The sequence below is a fragment of the Argiope bruennichi genome, chromosome 3 (genome assembly GCF_947563725.1).
Source record: "Argiope bruennichi chromosome 3, qqArgBrue1.1, whole genome shotgun sequence".
Lineage (NCBI taxonomy): Eukaryota > Metazoa > Arthropoda > Arachnida > Araneae > Araneidae > Argiope > Argiope bruennichi.
This window is the reverse complement of record NC_079153.1, coordinates 119,577,841-119,602,448: the sequence shown is the minus strand read 5'-3', so window position 1 is coordinate 119,602,448 and position 24,608 is coordinate 119,577,841. Positions and strand designations below refer to the sequence as shown.

Genomic DNA, 24,608 nt, shown 5'->3' with positions numbered 1-24,608 from the left:
TCTTTAAATTAAAATAAATGTAAAAATTTTTTTTTTCAAAACTTAACAAATTTTTGAAGAAGTTAATTACGTTGATAAGTTAACTCTTTGTGAAAATTTCGCATATATCTTTTATTCAGTATTCTTAATTTCTGAACAGGTTTCTTTATAATATCATTCAAACTTGATTTCTATAATCATTCTTTGGGGAATTGCGTTCAATTTTATATTTATTTAGCTTGAATGTCAATTCTATTTTGCATATCTAAATGCTATTTTTAAAATTTTAAATTTTGATAACTTTTTATTAGGAAAATTTCAAAGTTGAAATTTTTTGTTCAGATTTGGTATAATAATTTCTCAACATATTCTCTGTTTTCTGAACAAAAGAACAAACAATTTATCTGTTCAAAAAGATTTTAACTTTCCTGTGCTCCTATGTTCGAGTCACGCTTTTTGCTCTATTTTTTTACTTATATATTTATATTTAATATTTTTGCTTTTTAAGTTTATCTACATAGGAATCTCTCTTGAAAAAAGGCGATTTTACACACACACATAAAAAAAACATTTTTTTATAACTAAATGTTAGAGCCTATTTCTGTTCTGCTCTCATGTTGACAATATCATATAGCGCCATCTAGGATCCAAGTTCGCCATGGTAAAACTGAGTGTAAATTCAAAAATATAGGTAATGATCAATAAATTGTAAAATGATTATAAAAATAGCAGTATAACATATTAAACTAAGTACATTTATGATTTTTTCATTTAAATGACCAGTTCATATGTAGGTAAGAAATATTCATATGTAACTAATATGTGATTCGTAGCTAAATATTTTCTCAAAAAATACAATATATATATATATCAAAAAATACACACACACACAAAAACTTGCCGATAGAAAAACAATATTTCAAATAAAAATTTATTTTTATTGCATAACCATAAATATAATTCATTCTAATCAAAATCAAATAGTAAAATGTACTTTTCTAGTCGTAATGAACTCTTTTTCTGATTGCAAAATAGAAAATGAGAAAAAAAATATAATATTTAAATTAATTTAGTAATTGAACGAAGAATAATAATTCTAATAAAAAAATATTTTTATTATATGTTTGTAAATCTAAAACTTAGGGAGAAATGAAAATATAATTGTATTAATCTATTTAACTAAATGAATAATATTGATTATTTTTACTAGGTAAATGCAAATTTAAACCATTAGAAAAAAATTAAGAGATAAACGAGTAATCTGCTTAATTCTTCAGATTTGAAATGATAATTCGAATTGTTTTGACCATCAGATTTTTTTACGCAAAGTGTATTTGGGATACAAAAACGGCACAAGTATGTGCTGCGATTCGAACAAATAGGAATGTGTTCCATATGGAAGATCATCCCCTTGGAGTATATCTCAGTTTCTGGGGGTGTGGGCGAAAGGTGGCCTGAAACATGCCTTCCAAAATCAGCGGAGTGTTGTCCACGGCTCGAATCTCAAATTTCTGCATAATGGCGATGAAATATTGAAATATTTCCATCATGGCGACCAGCTCTCCGGGACAATTTCGTCTACCTATTAATAAGAAAAGAAAACTTTAACTTTAAAAATTTATTTAGTTAATTTTGTGAAATATATGCTTTAATATTGCGCAGTTCAAAGCGGGAGCTCTAAATAAAGCCGGATTTTATGCTGCAATTTGTTTTGAATACATAATGAAACCAGAGGCGAATTTATTTGCAAGTTGTGGCCCATTTTTAATAATACGGTAAATTTAGTTTAAGATTTCAGCACGGTTTTAATATTTTAATGTTTTAATTTAGGTTAATATTATTTTTTTATTTCATTAGTTTGTGAAATCGCAGTTGTTTTTATTTATCACTCTAGATTGTCCGGTATTCATATTTCTATATAATATTATCGAAGCAGATATTTAATTTTATAAATTATCTAATAACTAAAAACATAAAGTAACATTATGAATACTTGGTACCAGTTATACTTGATAAAGTGTTGATAATATCTTATTGTTTTATTATTAATACAATTGTATTTTTGGCAAACATTCCCTTATCAGCTTGAAAAATAAAATTTCTTGAAGTCGAACCTTTTTTTTATTTTTTGTGAGGCCCTAAACAGCAGCCTTGTTGAAATTCGCTTAAAGCAACGATGAAAACTTATAACATAACTCATTCAAAGAGTTGTTGGCATTTATTTACTTTTAAATACATTCTTAAGAGCAAATCGAAATTACTAGACGCCTCTAACGATCAATTCGACTGAATTTAATTTTATTTATCCTGGCTGTTTAATTATTAATTCAGTAAGCATACTTAGTTAAAATATTAGCTCCATTTTAGCTGATTTCAATGATCATGTGGTCTATTAGGAAGAAAAATCTCATCTAAATCTTTTACATATAATTTACTCTAAATTATTTTCTTAGAAAAGTGTTAATAAATTTCATTTGATAAAAATTTGATAAACATGTAACTAGCACTACCTTAGATACGTTATGCCGATATCACGCGTAATGCATCTCCCTAATTTTCCGTCATCTCTTAAAAAATGTGAACTTTAATTTGAAATGGGCAGTAATTAAATCAGTAATTATCTTGCCGAAACGAAACACGCGTATAAGAAATCAGCGGTAGTTTTTTTAACTAAGGAAGCCTACCCAGCTATCTAGACCGCAAGTTGGCAGATTAAAAGCTTCATTTTCTGAGTAGTCAAATAAATAAGTTTGTAAAAAAATATATATTCTATGAATGATAAAATTTTAAGATAACATTAGCATTTTATCTGGGCCGACATAACTCGGTTGGTAGAGCGTAGGATTCGCATCCTTTGGGTTGTGAGTTCGAACCCGCCTGCCGTCTCTCCGTGTGTGGTGTAGTGGCTGGCGCACGTATAAATCTGTCGTGGTTACAAAGTCCTCTATGTCGAGAGTAATACCACTGAGGGTACTGGATCAGAGGTGATCCTTCTCTGGTTCAAGTCTAAATTACGATCTGTGGTTGAATGAATGAATGAAGCCTGCCCCGTAAAAAGGATTATGACGCGTAACAGCTAAGTCCTACTCTTGGGTACTCTTGGCCCTAGATGGCGCTACTGAAAAACAAGAGACGTAAAAATGTCGGCTTAAATTCGCTAACTTAGTCAGCGGGCTTGTCTGTGACAAGTGCCATCAGAAACAACAACAACATTATTTCATCAAGTGCAACTGGTCAAGTTCTTATATATTTCATTACGTACAATTAATTATTAGAGTATTTATAAAACCGAATATCTACTCCAATTACGTCGTGTACAAATGTGAATGGTGGGTAGTACAGATTCGAAATAAATAAATAAAAACAAATATGCATTCACAGCTAATAAATTTCAACCTAAAATGAGCCTGTACCTAGTTAAAAATATGATGAAATGCAAAAATAAATCCTCCATCTTATTCCAAGAGGGGTCGCAAAATGTAAAATGTTTAGGGCCGCAAAATACATGAACCCACCACTGACGGAACTGCGAGAACAAAAAGAAAATAATTTAGCATTGAATTTTTCGTGCAAAAAGTTTCATTATTCTCTTAATATTATAATCACGTATAATAATTTTTCAATAAGAATTATTATGATTCAACAAAAAATTCTTATTTGTATTATAATAATAAAGTAATTCTCAAGTTAAAATATATTATTATTTATCCTTTCTTGATCATCTGCATTTTCCTAGTAATCTTTCAGAGGCTTTATTTTTTGGAATTAAGCTTTAATTGTAAGTGAATGAAATTTCTTAATCTTATCAAACAAACATGTTTTAAGAAAAAACTATTTAACATGGAAATGTAAGTCGAATTTTTGTACACTGACTATCAACAATGGAAGAAAAATACAGAATGAAATACTCGTATGATACAATGAAAATGATATGTATTATTATAAAATAAAAATATTTATAAAGAATAAGTAAAATTAAACAAAAAAAATATGCTGCAATTAATTTGCTGTACAATTTATAATTGGTACTTTTTTATTTTAAACTAATATAAAAATAATTTTTTTATCACATGATGCGAAGATGCGAGGGATAAATTTAAAATTTCGCTTAATTTTTTATTAATTAAAAAATTGCTCCGAGTTGCTCCAACAAAAATTGCTCCAACATAAAGGTACTCATACATTCTGTATCATTATTAGTAAAGATAACACAAACAAAAAAAATGTTGCAAAAATTCAGATTTATAAGAAAATGATTGAATTATTTCCATGTGTCCTATTTTGCGCCAACATAAAGGCACTCATACATTCTGTATCATTATTAGTAAAGATAACACAAACAAAAAATGTTGCAAAAATTCAGATTTATAAGAAAATGATTGAATTATTTCCATGTGTGCTTTTGAAATAAAAGTACTTCAGTATTTATTTGAGCAAAATATCGACGCCTAATCAAATTTAATAATAAAAATTTAATACCAAGGAAAGTTTGAAATATCTGCCTCACGATAAACAATGCATGAAAGAAAATAATATTTAAAAATATAAACATTAAAAAAGAAATCAAACATCATTACAACAAAGGAAAATATTATATGAAATAATATGAATAAATGTTTTCACAAACTGATAAAAATTAGAGAAAAATTGTAAGAAAGCTACGTCGGTATTGAATTTCAAAATGATGTAAAAATCTCAAAATGACAGTCCTCTAAGTGTTTTCGAAAATTATTGAAAAGAACAAAATTTTATTAATATTTGAATTAAATAAAAAATTAAATTTAAAAATAATCGCTTTAAGAGTGCACTTTCCCATCCTCTAAAATTTATTGATGCCAAATTTCATAACTCTAAGTCTAATGATTTTTCTTATAGAGCATCAACTGCTGAAAGCGAAGACACTTGCTACACCGTACATTGAGATGAATCATTCTAATAAAGCATAGTTAGAGTCAACACAAAATTTGTAATTATAAGGTAATGGTAGGCTGGTTAAATGGTTAATTATAAGGCAAAATTTAAATGGTAGGAAAACAAATGTCTCTTGACAACTTTCTTTTAACCAAAGCATGCATTGCAAACAGTAAGTTGCATTAATGTAAATTTTTTGAGTATTTTTTCTAGAATGAAGCTATTATCCGTTTTACATTGATGCAATAAAAAAAAAAAACTGTTTCATTTAACCAGTATTTCGTAATACGAGAAAGATTCGGAAAACAAATTATGGTCGTTAAACCATGTTCCACTACACAAAACATGAAAAAGAGTATTAAAAAACATTTTTTTTTGAATAAATCCGAGCCTTCAACTAGGCTATATGCAGAAATTTACGACTTTCAAGCTTGTATTACTCACTCATCTCTAAGTAGCGAAATACGATTAAGTCAAAACATGAATAATCCTCTGAAATAAATCATTGCTATGAATGGATGACTCATATGAAAAATATTATCTCAATCTCGGAGAATATTTAACCATGGGATTTACGCTATGAATACTCTTATAAATCAAAATGAGGTCATAAAAATAAAACAATCTGTTTTATTTATTTTATTATTTTGATTATTCATCTAAATGCTGGAAATGCAAGTAGTTCATGTTTCAGAGAGGAGAAATGTGAGGTTGAAGTGTTGAAGTCTATTAAGTAGTGATATTTGATATTTTTCGTTTAAATATAGACCTTTTTCCATTTTTGATAATAGTTATTTCATAAAGTCAAAGATGGCGTCTCTTTTTAAGAAGATGAATAAAGCATCAGAATTCTCTGATGTTATTACGGATGATGGCGTTTTTATGCTACACTATGGAGTAACTATTCTCATTTTGATAACGTTTGCCTTTGTCGTTAGTTGCAACACCAATAACGAATCTGTGTCTTGTTTTAAGCAAGATGATATTCCGTCAAAGTTCTTGGACGCTTTTTGTCGGATGCGTTCTCATTTCAATGCTTTTGAGAAACCTGCTCCAATACACGAGAACTCGGAAAAGGAACAGACCACGATTTTTCAGGATAGTGATGATGTATTATTCTTTCGTTTGATTACAGGATCCATTATGTTTTTGGCACCCAAATTTTTTTGGAAATTTGACGAATCCGGAAGACTAGAAGCTCTGTTATCTGTGCTTAATAATAACAGAAACAAGAGAGCAGACAATCTGAAGAACTTGGCAGATGTTATACTTGTCGATGCCACCAAGAACAAGAGTTATTTTATAAATTACTTGCTAGCTGCAATTCTGAATGCTGTCAATGCTACTGCAAGTTTGATCCTATTGGAAATATATCATGGCAAGCCATTTACTGGAACCGCAGTTGATGTAATCGAGCTTGCGGATAGAGACTGGTCTCTCTGCTGGAAAATACACTGCGATAATTCGAAAGTTACTCTTCAAAAGTTTACCAAATCTGTGATTTATCGTCACACTTTACTTGGGGATGTGGAACAGCGCGATGCAATTGCGATGTTGCCTACCAACATTATTTATGAAAAGATATATATTTTCTTGTGGTATTGGTTCTTCACATTATGTATTCTCTCATATTCGTGGATTGTTTACAGATTACTTCAGGCTCTTTTTCCTATACTTCAAGCAAAAGTTCTGAAGCTAAAGTGCATGGATATCAATATAATTGATTTGTTACTTGTTGTTAAAAAATTGAAGACAGGAAATTGGTTTTTGATACATTTGCTGTCTAAAAACGTGGATTCTCAAACTTTTTCCGATTTGATGTTGATATTGGCAAATAAAATTAGAAGTGAGATAGTGGAAGTTGGTGAAAATCTTTAAAATTAAGTCCCATTTTATCCATTGTTACTAAGCATTTGATGTTACATTGTCTTTTTTGATAAAGCTGCAATTTTATATATCGTAGAATAAATTGTTTTGAATCTATAAAAAATTTCAAAACTTATGGAATTCCTTTAAAAACTGGAAATGGCTTGTGTTTGCTTTATTTTTATGTTGCATAGTTAATATTTTTATGTAAATGTTTGTAGAATTTTATTTTGAATTTAATATTTTCTTGATTTTGATGCTAATAAATGGAAAAAGCTTATAAATGCTAAATGCTTTGATGCTAATAAATGGAAATTGATAAAGCTTATTGTCAGTATTTCTCTATGTTTATTTGATATTTGCATTCATGATCAATTATTTGTTATAATAGAATCATCCAATAAATTCAGAACTTATTTCTTTCAATAATTTTGGCTATTTTTAGCACCTATTCACTTAAAACATTAACATCTGGATAAAGGCTTGTGTCTGTCTTTTATTCAACTAAGCGTAATAAAATTTAAGGTTTCTCAATTAATTTATAAGATGCATTTTTATCCTAAATTAGTTTAATTGGTTTTTAAAAATATTCAAAAATTTTCTACTTCATCGATTGAATTTTGAAGACAGCTTGCGATAAAAAAAAAAAAAACTCGTATGTTTGAGTTTGAGATAAACATTTGAAAGTTAGTAAAAGAGTATGGTTTAAAATTTAAAAAAAGAGTGCAAAAATACTTGACAGATGAGTAAATTTTAGTTGGATGAAGTCTTGAGGGATTTATAATTATGAAAGTATTATTATTTGTGACCAGTTTTAAAGTAAATATTAGTTCATTGTTTAAATGCCAAATTTTATGGATTATCTGAAACAATTTTTTTTGTCGAAATCTTATATAAAATATATGTACACTAAGATAAAACAATATTATTTTTACGTAATTGATTATCAATAAAATTTTCTTTTTATAGTTATAAGGGAACTATTTTAGCATTTCCATTTTGTTCGAAACTTATTTTCCCCTCCCATTCTTAGAGTTTAGCTACATTTTGCAATGTTACGTAAGTATGTGCTCAAAAGGCTGACGTGTTGTAAATTTCTTTATCCATGATTTAATAATCAACAATATTTAATTTTGGTTTAAAATAACTTTTTTTTAGAATTTTAAGTAAAATCTTGGATGGGCCCACCTTTTGGCGACTTATTTGAAATCTCGCCAAGTTGACTACTAATTGAATATTTGTTATTATTAGTACTTTTCAATTAAAAAACGATGCTTGAAGGCCAGAAATAATAATCAATATAATAAAAAATAAATACAACAAATAATAATAAAATAAATATAATAAAAACAGAATTAAAAAAAATAAGAATAAAGAAATAAATAAAATTAATATAATATAAAATAAATTAAAAATTAATATAAAAAAACCCGTCTAGGTTGCCACATGGCGACGTTATCGCCACTCGTTTGACGAGAATTCAAAAAGACGCCAAGAGGTGGACTGTACTAGGATCCAACCAACATCAGTCAAAGATAATGAATTTGGTGGTAAGAGTTCCGTCTTAAAAAGTATAAAATAACTATATTCTCGATGAAAAAGCTGTAATGATTACAGTCATTTATATCGAACCATTTTGCTGATTGGTTAAATGCTTTAATATGTAGTTAAGAAATTTAATTAACATTTTTTTCAATTTTAGTAATTATTTTGTATGCTTTATATGTTACAAATATGTGGAGCATTAAAAAAAAGAAAGATATATATAATGATAATAGTTCTTTAAAATTTTGGAATTATCTGTCAACTAGGAAAATGTTTTTTTAAAAAATAGGTCTGCTTGTTACGCCTTCTCATCTTAACTTTTGGCAGAAATCCACTCCCGCATATTGGAGACATTTCTAAAGTCAAAAAAAAAAAAAAAAAATGCAATCTCGGTTGTCCTGCGCAATCAGAGATTTTTGAATGTACGTTCGTATATCGATAATAATATATAACGTAATCGTATATATTATGCGACAAATAATCATATTTTAATATACTATTCCAATACTGAAGAGAACATATTCTTTTACCTTCACTTGAAGAAAGTGTTGTTGTTTCTTACGGCACTTGCAATGGACAAGCCTGTAGTTCAAAGACAGCCGATTTAAGCCTAAGGGGGAGCGCCTCTTGTTTTTATAGTAGAGCCAAGTTGGGCCAAGAGTACGACTCAGCTACTCGCGCATCATTCATTCGCTTTCACAACCCCTTTTTACAGGAGGGCACATTCACACATCTCACAGATACAGCTACCATGCCCAAACCAGGACTCGAAACCGAGACGCCCAGATCACGGGGAAGATGCACTACCCCTATGCCAGGACGCCGTCTCACTTGAAGAAATTCATTTTGTAAATAAAACCTTTCATTAATCTATTTCTCTGAGAAAAAACAACAACAATAAGAGTGCTTGCCTAGTGAGAAGGGCGCATAACTGTCGAGCCTCTGCATTTTGAGAGATCCGTCTTCGTGCAGAAATCTTTCAGGTCTGAAAACATCCGGATCTTTCCAGTACTTAGGATCGTTGTGTAGTGCATAGATATTCGAAATGACATGGGTGCCTTTCGGTATGTCATAATCGCCGATATTCGTGTCTTGAGCGGCCCTGTGAAAAAAATTCCAGATTTATAGTTCATTGCAAAATATTAAATCCGTTTAAAAAAGTGCTTATTGCCTTTCTATGTCCGTGAAACTTTTTTCAAGTGAAGAAAGAGAACAGGATCTTTTCTGAAATAATAAATCCTATTGCTTTACAAGTGGTTTTCTGCTGACTAAATTGTATCATTTAAAGATTTTTAAAAAAATACCATTTGGAAAATACATATAAAGTGCCTAGTAATTTTTCAGTTGTAGAAACACCTCGCATTTCTATGGTTGCTTCATTCGGTTTTGATTTCATCAAAATAAGGATTAGAGAAAAGATGATTGAGGCTCTATTGAAATATTGGGTAAAATCCTAGATGGGCCCACCTCTTGGCGACTTATTTGAAATCTCGCCTTGACTGCTATTTGAATATTTGTTATTATTATTATTTTTCAATTAAAAAACGATACTTGAAGGCCAGAAATAATAATAAATATAATAAAAAATAAATAAAATATAATAAAAAATAAATATAATAAATAAAATAAATAATAATAAATAAATAATAAAAATAAACAAATAAAATAAATATAAAAAAAGTAAAATAAAAATAAATCCGTCTAGGTTGCCAAATTGGCGACGTTATCACCACTCGTTCGGCGAGAATTCAAAAAAGACGCCAAGAGGTGGGCTGTGCTAGGATCCACCCATACATTGAAACGTTTAATGAATTTCGTTTTAAGACATAATTATTACTATTAAAAAGACACTTAAAGCTAACATCGTCAAAAAATAGATAAAATGAAAACGTCCCTAAAAAAGAATTCTATGAAAGGAACTCATCTTATCCGCAGCTTACCTCTTCTCTTAGGTATAAAATCACCCAAAAGATGTTGCTTTAGCAAATAGTACGTATGATGATTGTTTATGCAAAATTGTGAACAAGATAATATAGGTACTTTTGTTACGAATTTGATAAACTGCTAACAAGAGGCACAGTTCGTATATTTGAAATTCTGATTTAAGAAAGGTAAAAATAATGAGAAATAAAAATTCTTATTTCTATCTCTTATGGTTGAAGATAGAAAAATTATTGGAATTAGATGAACTATCGCATCAGCTTAGCGAGATAATATTGGTACTGAAAGATTTTGAATGCTGCAATTGGTTAGAAATTATGGGTGTAAAAATATTTTCAAACTGCTAACTTGGAATACTTTTTAGCATATACATGGAATCTCCATATTGAAAGGTTATCATATTTGCATTTTTTTCAAATTTCTTTTAACCCCATAAGCTACCATTTTTAAGAAATTAAAAGTTCCAACAGGAATTCTTCATTAGAAAAGAACGGAAATAATTAAATTTCTCTTTCAATGTATCCTGACAAAAGGAATCTATAGTCTCTAGCTCGCCGACACAATTTGTTTTCTATTGGAATACCCACGACATTTTCGAATTTTGATACCATCGGATTGAAAAAGCATCTTGGATTTCTCCAAGATTTTAATTAAATATTGATATTCTTTCAACTACGTCGCAGATTTAAAAATATTAATAGATTAATTTAAGGTATTAATGTAATCAATGTATGTTCGTATGTATATGATCTGAGAAATGCTATCACAGTACCATTCATTGCATTAGTGTTGAAGAATTTTTAGAATAATATTTCTTGAGCCCTTGTTAATTTTTCCAATAAATTACAACATGATGTCAGTTATTTTCTTTTGGTATTATTTGGAAAAAAGTCCTCAGATTTTTCTCTTAATTAGTATTCTGAAAATTGGGTCCAGAAAAATCAGTGTAAAGATTTCGTTTATTTAGCCTTTTATTTCTTTTGACTGATGATTATCACATTGATTTTAATTTATTTGACTCAAAATACAGCACCACTTGCTTCTCCCATCACACAGAGAACTGAATGTAGGGTTGTTCTCCATAATAATAAGGATACTGTGGTCTGCACAATCTATTGTAGTTTCCACTGCGACGTAGTTCATCTAAAAGTATTTCCAGAAAGAAATACGTCATATCATCGGAGACAGCCTCTTTAACCATGCAACGTTGTCATTATTGTATTTTCAAGATCCCGCAATTCTATTTTCTATCTGATAATTTCTATCCGATTTTTCTATCCGTTAATTTCTTATTATTATATAAGAAGTGTCCCCAAAGTGTTATTATTACTTTGTTAAAAATAAATGTTAATAAATGATTTTAAAGATATTTAGGGAGAGAGAATAGTTCTATTAAAGAAAATAGCCTGTTATTTTGATTATTCACATCAATTAGTGGGTTTCCAAAATTTCTATTTTTTATAGATTAGTAAGTTAGTTTTCAAGCCGAGATCATGGGCAACAATTGTTTAGAAATAATTATGCACAGCATTTCTTACTGGTGCACAGCTCCTAAAGGCGCTATAGTCCTCCACCTATGCACTTCCAGCGTAGCCGCGTATGTCAAGGGCAGTTTAGCACGTTCTGCCCATTTCAGCTTACCATCCTTTCCCAAAACAACATCGATCTCCTTCTGGATTTTCTTCTGGATATCTGGATAGGTTACCATGGCGAGAAAAAGCCAGCAGAGAAGCGTTCGCGAAGTGTCGCTGCCACCAACGATCAACGCCTGAGAAGTTCCCACCAGGTTGTTCTCTAGTAAAAAAAATAGACGATTTCAAATTGTATTAATCCAGAAATAGTAAGAATTTCTGGCATTTCTTACGATGATTAGGATTATTATGGATGCTTCTTACAAAATATTTTACAAAAACAAATTTTATAAATTAAAAAAAAAATACACTTTTTAATGTATTTTTCTTTGAATAAGTTGCTTCTTTTTTAATTTTTAATTTACTGTGATCAATGTGATTATATTGTGATGAATATTTTCATTAAATTCAAGACAAGGTGGCAACCATGCATGCATAATTAAAGTTTAATTCAATTACAAAATAAACTGATAACTCATCGATGAAAGTTTTAAAATATCAACAGCATATAAAAGAGCAAAATTTAAAAATAAATTTTACGGAACAAAAATTGTGAGAGAAATAAGTTGCAAAATTTCATTTTTACAAGTCTATTGCAAGTCAAAGTATAATAAAAATTTGTAAGGAATTCAAACCCATGGTTTTCGCCGATTGCGAAAGTTTCGAATAATATGAAAAAACCAGAAATTTAATTTTTGCTTTCATTTATCAATATATTTTTTGCTTAGATCTCATGGAATTGATTGATTATTTACGAATGGAAAAGCTGTTTTTTCCTCCGATAATAAAATGATGAATTGGCTAGAAATGTCAAAAAAAGTTTATGATTTTGCAAATTTCGTTTTTTTGTCAACTATGGGAAGCTAATCAAATTATTATTAGTTATTTTTATGCTAAAAGCTGTAAGTGAAATTTTATTTCTGATACCTTCGTATTCGATATTTTTAAATGTATCCCTTAAATTATAAAACTATTTCGTTATCTGAACTAAAATTATGAGCGAATAAGAAATTCCTTCCTACATCGGATACTTATTCACATTTCAATAAAAATAATTGGTGAATTGTCTTTTTATAATTTGTGGTATAACCTCAGTTAACTGAATTAAATAGAAACGGCTTAACGGCTTTATTTCGGATAAGCCATGGATATCTACCACTTTTTTGTATCTCGTATGCATTTCTGAAATGTCTTGAGAATAGAATTATAGTAGATACATTAATAGAAGTAGTTTATAAGGATAAACGTAACAGTTTATAGTATATATATGCAGAAATTTAAGTAATAATAATAGTTTAGTAATAATTTATAGCATATGAATTTCACATTTAAAAATCACTAATTATTTTTCTTGCATTTTCCTCAACATTTTCAAGCAAGAATGTACCGACGCGTGATGGAATGGAGGTGTTGGCAATTTAGCTATATTTAAATAGAAGAGTTGGTCGGGTTTTCACCTCTCAGCTAGTCCTAACCTCGACATTCTAGATATGACATAGCACGTTGGGCCTAATCATGACATTCTATATTTTAGCGCGTTAGGCCTAATTATCACCTTCTAGTTATTAGAACACTGGCCCTAACCCTGTCCTTCTAGTTATTAGCCCGTTTGACCTAACCCTGACCTTCTAGTCATTAAAATGCTGGTCCTAACCATGACCTTCTAGTTATTAACCCGTTAGACCTAACCATGACCTTCTAATCATTGACGTTCTGGGCCTAACCATGACCTTCTAGTTATTAGCCCGTTTGACCTAACCTTGACCTTCATTAACGCGCTGGGCCTAACCATGACCTTCTAGTTATTAGCCCGTTTGACCTAACCTTGACCTTCATTAACGCGCTGGGCCTAACCATGACCTTCTAGTTATTAACCCGTTGACCAAACCATGACCTTCTAGCTATTAGTCCGTTGGACCTAACCATGACCTTCTAGTTATTAACGCGCAGGGCCTAACCATGACATAGTTATTAGCGCGCTGGGACTAACCATGACCTTCTAGTTATTACAAGCCTGGTCCTAGCCACGACCTATTATCTAGAAGGTTGTACCACTATCAACATCGCAATTATATTCATGAAAGTTAGTGTCCAGGATTTCCGACATCTGAGATAAACCGAATATTAACTCCAGTTCAATTTATCAGAGCTTTATTGCATTTAATTCAGGTTATTAAGTGAAGTAATATTCCAGGATTGTTGGTAGAATTAAAGTGTTGTTTAAAACTCAAATTCATTTACTGGTATTCTTGGAGGAATGACAAGATGAAGTTGTTTTGCATTAATGATGTTAAATTGTGACGTGATAGTTGTACGACAAACTTAACTACAAATTCCCTCAATTATTTGACTGTACATTTTTTTCCCTTTGGAAAAATACTCAATGAATTACAAAACTAAATTAGTTCAAAGCGGTTGACGTGCTTCATATGAGCATGCATCGAGATGAAAAGTCTCTCATATCATGAAATAAAATTTAATTTTTAAAAAAATCGAAAATTCCTATTACATTTTTGAACAAATTTAGAAGCACGCCCAATGTTATCGAATTATCGTTAAAGAAGTATAATAAAGTAAATAAGTGCTATTCATAATGCCTTGTATACGTCACCATTGTACCAGTTTTCCACTCCTTTTTCTTTCAGTTTCTCCTTTTCCAGCAAGTATCCGTCAATGAAAATATCTTCATTCAGTTCTATTTGTGGAATTTTCTTACGGGACTCCATTTCATTTCTAGAAATGAAATCATAAAGAGAAGTATTTGTGTAAAAATATTGCATGCAAAAGAATTTATTGTTTGCAATTTATAATTAGAATTTTTCTTTCTCTCTTTTCCTGGTACAATCATATTCCTGGTTGCGTAAATCTGTAATTTAATTCTCATTATCTGATGAACCAAACACTTTTCAGTTAATCAATAATCCATAAATATATATTTTTTTATTCATTACAACTTGGAAATAACATTGTTGGGAAATCAAAAAATTCCTCCTGAATAAATAGTATATATTTTATTGTCATTTTAAAAAGAAATGGCTCTCATGCATTAAGGAAATTCACACTGTTTGACTTTGCATTAAAACTACAGAAAGGAATTAAAATTATATATATTAATTTGGATGATTGACTTGTATTTTTTGCTTAAACTTCACAAATATCTTTTCATAGATTGTTAAAAGCTTTCTATTGATATGGAAAAAAAATGATAGTTGAAAAGACGGCTCGGTTTTATTTGAAGTTGTTATTTCTCTTCTTTTTTTTTTTTTTTTTTGAAACTTGGGTTATAATATCTTGTCCTATTTATAATTCTACTTCTATTTGCAAGAGTTCACGGATTATGTGTTGCAGTTTTTCGATCTCCAGACATTTTTATCACCAAAAACAAAATGAAAGGGCAATTTATTTAAGCTAGTCAAGTAATTACTTTAATTTTATATTTCGCCTGTCGAAAAAACATAAAGTTCAAAATTAAACGACGACATAAAATCTATGCTTAATATAAAATTCCAATAAAACAATTGAATATTTTTTTCTATTTAAGTTTATTTTTATGCAATAAGGAAATAATATAAATTTTTCGCTTGAGTCGATTTTTTGTCTCATTTTTAATCAACTCAGAGAAATTGTAAAGAGAATAACTGTTTAATAATTCAGTTTATATTTAAATTGCGAAGATTCAAAATATTATAATGTTTACTCCACAAATAAAACTTGCGGGGGATCAATTCCATGGTGTTTAGTACATTTTATGCAAGTATTTTACCTAATAAATCTGTTAAATCTGACCATCTTCTGATAATCTTCTGATTTCTTCGTCAAACCAAACTTAGCAAAAAATCGCGACAGCCTGGGAAATAGGAAGACAAGGCTCACACTGACGAAAGTGTTGATGACGGCCTGCACTCCGTCATCAACTGTCCTCCTCCTCGGATCTCCTTTGAGGAGACGCTTGCCAAGGATGATGCTTGTCATATTGTTAGAAACACTGGCAGAGAGTGGATCGAAGACATCCAGTGGTTTGCCACCTTGCTCTTCAAGAAATTGTATGAAATCTTCAACTTCAGCCTGGAAAAGGAACACGAAAATATAAATTCAAAAACGAAACAATGACAGGTTTCTGTTACATAATTTTCATCCGTGTCTTAGTACGCTGAGAAACAGAGCAGATCGTATCTTAATATGCTAATTATCAACATCGTAACCATTGATGGAATGAGATATTTCACAGCTTTTTATAGCGTCGGCAATCTCTCACGAAGCCATTCCTATACACTTGAAAAACAAAGCATCTAAATATAATGTTTATCATAATAACAGCTGCTTCTCACAGTTTGCTTTGATGTGTGATGATAATGCAGATTTTACTACTTCTTCTTGTTGCGTACAGCCGACCACCCGCCACCACTGAACGTAGCAGTATCGACAGGATTTGTTGTGGTCGACTGCTACCTTCAGCATTGTTTATCCTTGCATTGTCCTATTTGTCAAACTGACATTCTCTTCGAGGTAACTGATCACAAAGTGGTCAATTACTGTCCTTCTTCCTTATCTACTTTCAAACTTTTGAAATAGTTGATAAAAAAAACTGACAATTTTTGACATCATGTCCTTTAGAGTGTTAAGATTACCTGGTACCATCAGTACTGTACTTAAGTCATCATTTACAATTTTCAGATTTTTTCTCAACTCCGAGATTTCAATACATTCCTTTAAATAGTGGTAAACAGTACCGATTCCTCCACAAATGCATTTATTGTCCTGCATTCTTCCAAATCTTTGGAAATATGCAGGAAATCTCCCACGTCCTGATATAATTTGAATTATCAGTGCATGGTATCTTCTTATTTTTATTTCTGGATTAGGAATAAAATCGAATGTTACTCTTCCGTTTTTGGACATATACCATCTGTCAAACCATTGCAGCAGATTTTACCACTGCGCGTGTAAATGCTGCATTTCTGTGAGAGCCAACAGTAAATTTGGGCAGCAGATAAATGTGTGTAATCCACCTTATATTCGTGAGCATTAATTTTTAATATTTTTTATAATCTTATAAAAAAATGTCGGCTCACAAATTCTGACTGATGGAATATTATTAATAAGTATTTTTATAGACAGTCGGGTTTTAAAAATTTGGCTTTCTTTTTCAACAAAGTAGAATTTTCAAAAAATAATACTGATCCAAACTTTCACAAATTATTCTCGTCTATGTATCACGTACTTGAGTGGATTTCTAAAAATTTTAAAAATAATCATTTTTTCCTAATAAACGCTTTTTTAAAACTTTTCTTGATTTAATTAAGCTAACATTATGTTTTATTGCTCATTGCATAGGTATTTTTAATATATACTATTTCTTATTTAAAGATCCCATCTCAGGCTAACAGCTTTTTATTTAATTGCAAATAACCGCTGTTAAAATTTACACCTTACTGCTTTATCCGGTACAAACTTATAGACCACTTTTGGATAGATAATTCAACAAAAGTCAATAAAACTATTGTAATGTATATTTTTACGCAATTCGAACTGGACCATTACATGATTGCGCAATTATACTGATTTTTGCTTCACTAAGTGCAACTTCTAAAGCTCAGATGACTTGAAATTTTTTTTGATTTTAGCACTTACTTCCACGCAACTCTCCCACGGAATCTTCCCCAGGCCGACATCTTTCAGGGTCCGCATGGTGTGACGACGCTGCTCGAGCCATTTTTTTCCGTTGTAGCCTGTGAACCCTAATGAAAGCAATTCCTTGTTTTTGAGTACACACAAATTGATCAAAGCATTTTTTTGTAGGTCACATATTTTTAACTCTTTTTTAATCAAAATTTTTCATTTTTTAAATATATTTCCTAGTATAGAAAGGATATTTGTTTTCAGATGAATGCTATTTTTGGAAGAATTCCGAAGTCAAAAAATTCTTAAAGTCATAAGATTGATAATATGCAGCTCTTTCAAGCAAAATTGTGGCTCTTTTTAATGTTACTTTTTCAAATTAGAAACTGATGCTTTTATATTTCCGTCGATTTTCAGATTAGCAATCATTTGGGAACAGATGCTTTCCCAACATAAATTGACTAAAAAGTCAAATGAACAGAGCGAATCAGCCATCTGACTACTTATGTCTCTCGAAATTTCATTAATTATGCTGTTACTACAAAAAAAATACTTGCTTTAAAACAGATGCGGTACGCGAAGGACATCGAATTTATATAGCGGTTAAAAATTTATACAGTAAATAAATATGGACACATATTTGCTAATTCTTATATATATTTATTAATGCAAATATTAGTACTATAAAATTAGAACTTGTCTTCGCAAATAAATCCTTAAAATATTTTTAGAATCCAATATGCTAACTAATGACTTGTTGCGGATGGAGATGCGCGAGGATAGAACCTGGGACCTTGTGGTTCGCAGTCCAGTAACATGAGCAGGATACAAAAGCAACTGCTCGTGCAGCGCAGCTGTTAACTGGATTATAAGCTATTAACCACAGACTCTCGCTCCAGTGAGTTGGAGGTGAGACGAACGATATGGTTGTTGAGTGGTGATGTATTAGCTATTGATTCTAATGCGCCTGTACCCATTTGAGTAGCGCCAAGCATTATGGCGAGCTTGTATGGGTGAGTGGTTGCTGTTGCTGCGTCAAGTGAGTCTGACGACTTTGATTTGCTGTGGGTAGATGCGCCACAACATCTGTAAGAAGGTTGAAGGTTCATAGTCCGAAGTTACCAATGTGGCGGATTGGAATGAGCGGGGATAGAGCCTGGGACCCTGTGGTTCGCAGTCCAGTATCATGACCACGATACAAAAGCAATTGCTCGTGCAGCGTAGCTGTTAATTGGATTGTAAGCTATTCATCACTGACTAAACACACTTTATTTTAAAAAGAAAGCATGAAATACAAGAAAGAAGATATAGATGAAGCTGCACAAAGCATACTAACAGAAATCGACAGATGAACAACAATTCGTTTGTAAACAACTATGACAACACAACGCTTAGAAAGAAAAATCTAGAGATAAACACTCTATAGAGAGAATTCACTCGACTACTGACCGACTTCAGTTCTATGGCTCGGCTGTATATATAATTATAATATAGACATTTTTAGAGAGTATCTTCAGAAGGAGGTATTTTTTCCACTAATCGAGGTACCACCCTATTTCCAGTAGTTTCTGATTCCTTAATCTTTGTTGCCAAAATCTTCAAATTCGCAGCCAAATTGTGAAATGATTGCCAACTTTGTCGCCAAGAATGGGGCGTCATTGACTCGGCACGCACTCAGGAGAGCAATATTACGTAATTCTTAACTAAATTATGATGGAAGTGATATTCTTGAATTTTATTCTTTTTTTGTCAGTAACCTGCTTTTGTTTTATTTTAGAAATTATTTTCGAATGCAAGCACTTCTTTAAATTTCCAGTGATTGTACGTTTTACTCTGTTTTTCATACTTTGAAACATTTTTTTATATGTGAATGCTAGTTTTAATTATATATTTTAATATTATTTTGGAAATACACTAATGATTTTAATGCTAGAATTCTCTTCCTCAACATGCTACATGCCTTACTCTTAATGCAAAATATCATTTTTCTTCTGCATTTAACTGATGCAACTTACCAAGGCCATCCGGATGAAAATCAAAGAGATGCGGAGGTCTATCCAAAATTGCGTTGTTACTGAAAGCATCTTTGACAGATTCAAAATCGTTCAAGATGACAGTGTAATGCCCTCCGAGGTTTAAACTGAAAATAGAAATTAAAAATGAAACAAAGAAAATAAATAATTTTCATTCATCAGAAAGTTTTAAGCTTATAAAATTCATATTATTAAAGAAACTAATTTTTTAATGATGTATGACGTTAATTTCAAAAATTTAAAGCTCATAAACTGTGTAGAACATAGTTTATGACGGTTGAAAACTGCTCAACAGCATTAAATGGAACAATATAATACAATATAAATACAAGAGTAAAATACAATACAAACAAATATATAATACAATACAAGAATAAAATATTTTTGCATAAAATATAAACTTTTTTAAAAAGAAAGAAAATGTATATAATCATGCATTCACAGATAAAATACCATCTTTGAATTATTAGAACTTAAGAAAAAAATCTTTAACGTGACTACTTCGATTAGCGTATATTTCATATAAACAAGCAAGTTAGAATATTTTTTATAAATATGGCGATTCCTTTTGAAATGTCATATACCATAAGGGAAAATATTGAGTTTGAACCTTTTTATTTTGTTGTAGTTTTATCGAAATTTAATTTCTCGTATTATCTGACAGCATTTCTTTATCCAATTTATGCTTTTAAAAACACTCTTTTAATTGATGGTGGGCTGTTAATCAATCAAATTGATAAATAGCTTATCATACATTTTACACATTGACAATTTTGATTATCAAAAAGAACTTTGATTACTTTCACATTAGTTTCCAAATTGTAAAACAATGGAAAAGTCAGGTTATTTTTTTCCCCTCAAAAATAACTTTCCATATTTTTTTCTAATAAAGATGTTATTTTTTATTCCCTTGCATAAGAACTGTGCAAGGTCTTGAACATCACCAGTACTCAGATTTTTATTTTTAGAGTCCCGTGCTTCATACATTATGAATATGTATTTTGGAGTGTGGATGCACTTTGCTAACCAAAATGGATTTTGGACGACATTTTCGATGGGGTGAAATCAAAGTTTGACACAAAACTACACTTTTGGTAATAAAATTAAGCATCGAATTTCGTTTATTTAAGCCATTGCGCTTTACAATTATTATGTTTACATGAGTGCAAATATACAGACCTACAGGCGATCATTCCTTCAATGGATATGGTTTATTTATTTATTTTATTGAACATTTAAAAATCTCCCGTGAACCACAAAGTATCACACGGGGCTTACAGAAGTAAGTATGTAACACATTACAAAAGAAAAATAAGAAAATTTAACTGTTATGAAGGATTACAGATGTCAACAATAAATTTACAGAAATTTTGAAAAGCACTTCTAGTGGAAATAAGTTGGTGAAACTCTGCAGGCCAATTTATATTCATATGCTTGAGAGTCAGTCTTAGGATCTGTCTTTCTTTGACAAACTTGGAACATAGAAGGAGCACATGTTCAACATTTTCCTCCCCACCGATATAATGGATATGATTTAAGATTTGATAAAAAAATCTACACTTAAGGTATTAAAAATTTGATCCACATTTTATTTACCTAAATTGTTTTGTTTTTGAGAAATCACGCTTACATGCATATGAAAGATTAAACTGAGATCTAGTTAATCTTTGGATAGATTTTCTTCAAAATTTGATACGATTTTGATTGATTTATGTAAAAGAAGAATATGCATACCTAATTTTATTTATCTAGCATTCTGCGTTTTGTATCCACGGTATTCGCTTGCACTTGGATAATCAGATAGACAGAGTTTCTCTGAATATATTTCATTTAAAATTTTTATAGAAATCCATACTGTGATAGATAAACCAAAAACGATTTTATCAGTCTGTGTCAAAGCGTCTTCAAGCTATTATGTTCACAGGCAGACAGACAGACATACATAATTTTTAAAATATGAATATATGACTCAAGGAGGTCTCATACTTAAAGATTCGTTCAGTTCAGTTATATTAAAGCCTCGTTTTTAAAGCAACACTCATTCTATTTAGGGATTGGCCTCATAATTTTGACGAGGACGACACCTAAGCTTGCAGAAATATTATATCATAGTAATGCAGATATGGAAAGAGAAAGAAAATAGAATGTGTAATCTTTTTGTTAAACTATGATATGACATTCAAAAGTAACCACGCGTATTGTTTGAGATTTATTATTTTAGGCATGACATTTTCATTTAAAGCAATGGCAAAATAAATTTGAAAACAATATTACAAAAAAGAACGTACTCACATTTTATAATAAGTATACTATTATATTTATGCATACATAGTACTATATATAATTACTATTAAATAGTAATAAATAAATAAATGCATATAATTTAATAATCGATTATTTGAAATGAAATACATATATCTTTTTAAAAAAACCAACAGCACATTATTATATAATAAAAATTACTTATTTTGAGTTTATTGAACATTATTTATTTTGAATTAACTGAACAGTATTTCACACTTTTGAAAATGATAATAAAAAGTTTGACTCGGTTTTTAATGAGTTCCTTTTCCGCTGATTATGGTGTCAATTAGTGATCATATCTTAAATATTTAATTGAAGATGCATCTTGCAATGCGGATTTTATTTTCGGTCGTATGCAAATGTATGGTAACATGTAAATATTTGGTAAGCAGAAAAGTACTCGTATTAAAGCAGAAAGTAATTCTCGCCATTTATCTTTTGCGATATCACTTATAAAAGCCTCTGCTAGTTGGATACAAACTGTTTCTATAAAAATTTATAAATCTTAATCTAACTTAACAGAATAATTAACAGAATAACAGAATTTCCGATATTACTTACTTAAATATAATGAAATACAAATTTGATTTCACGCACAAATTTACTTATATAAATCTCGGTTTAATTTAATATCGGCAAAAAGCATTTTTTTGAGCATCAAATATTGCATTTAAAATAAACATAGCTCGTAGGACCGATGATCTATATAAGAATATAAAGAATTATAAGCATCATAACAATTTGTTGATAAAAACTAATTTTTCCCATGCAAGCATAATGTGCTCGATTAAATTAATTAAAATTTTAAAAAAAATTATTTATTTTTTGAACTTTAAATTTAAATTTTAAATTAATTTTTCTTTTTATTTTAGGCGAAATAAATTGTTGGGAAATATACTTAAAATATTTCAAAAAATAGAAACATGAATTTGATGTTAAGAAATTGGTATCATTAAAAAGGCAAATTTTTGAATTTTAAGAAAATATAAAAAATATTTTCGTACTGTTATACTTTCGCATGTTATCGCAGAATTATGCGAAAATTTCGTTAAGTTTTTAATTAACTAAAATTTCAAAAGAAAAAAAATCGTTCCTCAAAAATTTTGTACATTCTCACTTTTCTAAGTATATATGTGTGCTAAGTTTGGTAACTCTGGGTCGAACAGTATAGCTTGTAGAGCACCAACTTTCCCACCCCACCCGCACACGCATTTATCTTTATTAGACGTAAAGATTCAATTGAATATAATATTAAAGAAGAATACCTAGATAAAAGCGGCGCAATTTCATTTTATTTACTTACTTTTGCTTTTTAATTTTTTGATGTAATAATACTTCATTAAAATAAATGTAAAAAAACTCAAATTTATGAATATTTCTAAAGATTCACACTATATTACAAAATGGATATATGTCTCTTATTTTTTTCGTTTGGTAATTTAAAGAAAGCACAAGAATTCTATTTTTGCTTTCCTACATTTTTAAGGCAACAATATTTCGTTCAAAAAATACCAAAAAGATTTATAAACATTTTTAAAGCTGCACACTATATTACAAAATGGATATATGTCTCTTATTTTTTTCGTTTAATAATTTAAAGAAAGCACAAGAATTCTACCTTTGATTTCCTACATTTTTAAGGTAATAACATCTCGTTCAAAAAATACGAAAAAGATTTATAAACACTTCTAAAGCTGCACACTATATTACAAAATGGATATATGTTTCTTAATTTTTTTCGTTTTGTAATTTAAAGAAAGTACAAGAATTTAAATTGTAAGACTTAATTATTTTTTTAATATTTTGAAGAAAACGAAATCGGAAAAAAAAACTTCATTATTCTCTCACTTCGTACTTACCTGAAAACTTTCCCATATTTTTCACTCAGTTTTATAAACGTCTTGAATGGGTATTTTCCCATAAATGGTATATACCCCACAACAGGCAGGCCCCACGGTCCCGGCGGGAGTTTGTATTTGCTTTTGCTGTGCCGCCATAATACTATCAAAAGTGCGGCCACGCATCCTAGAATTATGCTAAGGATATCCCAATTGTTCTTCATTTTGATACGTTGCAAATAGACTGAATGCCAAGGCCAATACACGAAGCCCTAATATCCTTTTTATAAGTGACAGTCTTTACTTTAGTATTTCCGCCAGCGAGTACTACATTTGTCTATCGCTGCGATTTTATATGTTTATGAAATCTGTTTTATTCATTCGTTTGAAACTGCAAATTATCTCTTTTTTTCTATAGTTGAGATAAAAATCTTTATCTTCTCAAGTGCATTTGCACATAGTTGTAAACCGAAGCTCGTTATGCAGTGAAAAGTTAAAAGATCTGCGACACGTGTGAAACAGATAATTCTAGTTTAACAACTAATTTCAGCAAACACATCGTGACCTCTTTTCATCGGATTTCTTTAACAGAACGAAATATTTTTTATGTATAGCGAAATACATATAAATATTTATTTATCTAATGTTGCTTTCAGAGGGTTTAATATATAAAATAAACACTTCATTTTAACAATCAGAAAATGGAGATATTCGGATTATTCGTATTGATGTTAAAATATGTCAAATACACTTGTTCAATTCATTTCTTGAATGAGTTTAAATATTATATGATTAAAATGAGCGATCTTAGATTGGTTGGATCCTAAAATCTAAAAGATCATAGTTGAATTAAATGACCAGTTTTGGCGCACTTTTTCAAATTTAAACAATGTTCTCATAAACTATGATCCTTTTTTTTATTTTTTAAAAAAATGTGATCT

General features: G+C 30.0%; 1 protein-coding gene across 2 annotated transcripts; it reads right to left on the bottom strand.

Moving 5' to 3' along the window:
* Nucleotides 1–971: 971 nt before the first annotated feature.
* LOC129964081 (cytochrome P450 18a1-like) lies at nucleotides 972–24,032 on the bottom strand. 2 transcript variants are annotated; one of them, XM_056078759.1, is made up of 8 exons: nucleotides 23,689–24,032; nucleotides 19,508–19,632; nucleotides 17,505–17,611; nucleotides 15,637–15,938; nucleotides 14,485–14,606; nucleotides 11,781–12,036; nucleotides 9,213–9,403; nucleotides 972–1,561 (listed from the first exon to the last, which is right to left on the bottom strand). In XM_056078759.1, the coding sequence occupies exons 1-8, from the start codon at nucleotides 23,889–23,891 to the stop codon at nucleotides 1,383–1,385; spliced, it is 1,485 nt and encodes a 494-aa protein (XP_055934734.1). In that variant the 5' UTR covers nucleotides 23,892–24,032; the 3' UTR covers nucleotides 972–1,382. The 2 variants fall into 2 exon arrangements, with proteins under 2 accessions (XP_055934734.1, XP_055934735.1); XM_056078760.1 differs by lacking the exon at nucleotides 9,213–9,403 and having other exon boundaries at nucleotides 1,421–1,561.
* Nucleotides 24,033–24,608: the final 576 nt, after the last annotated feature.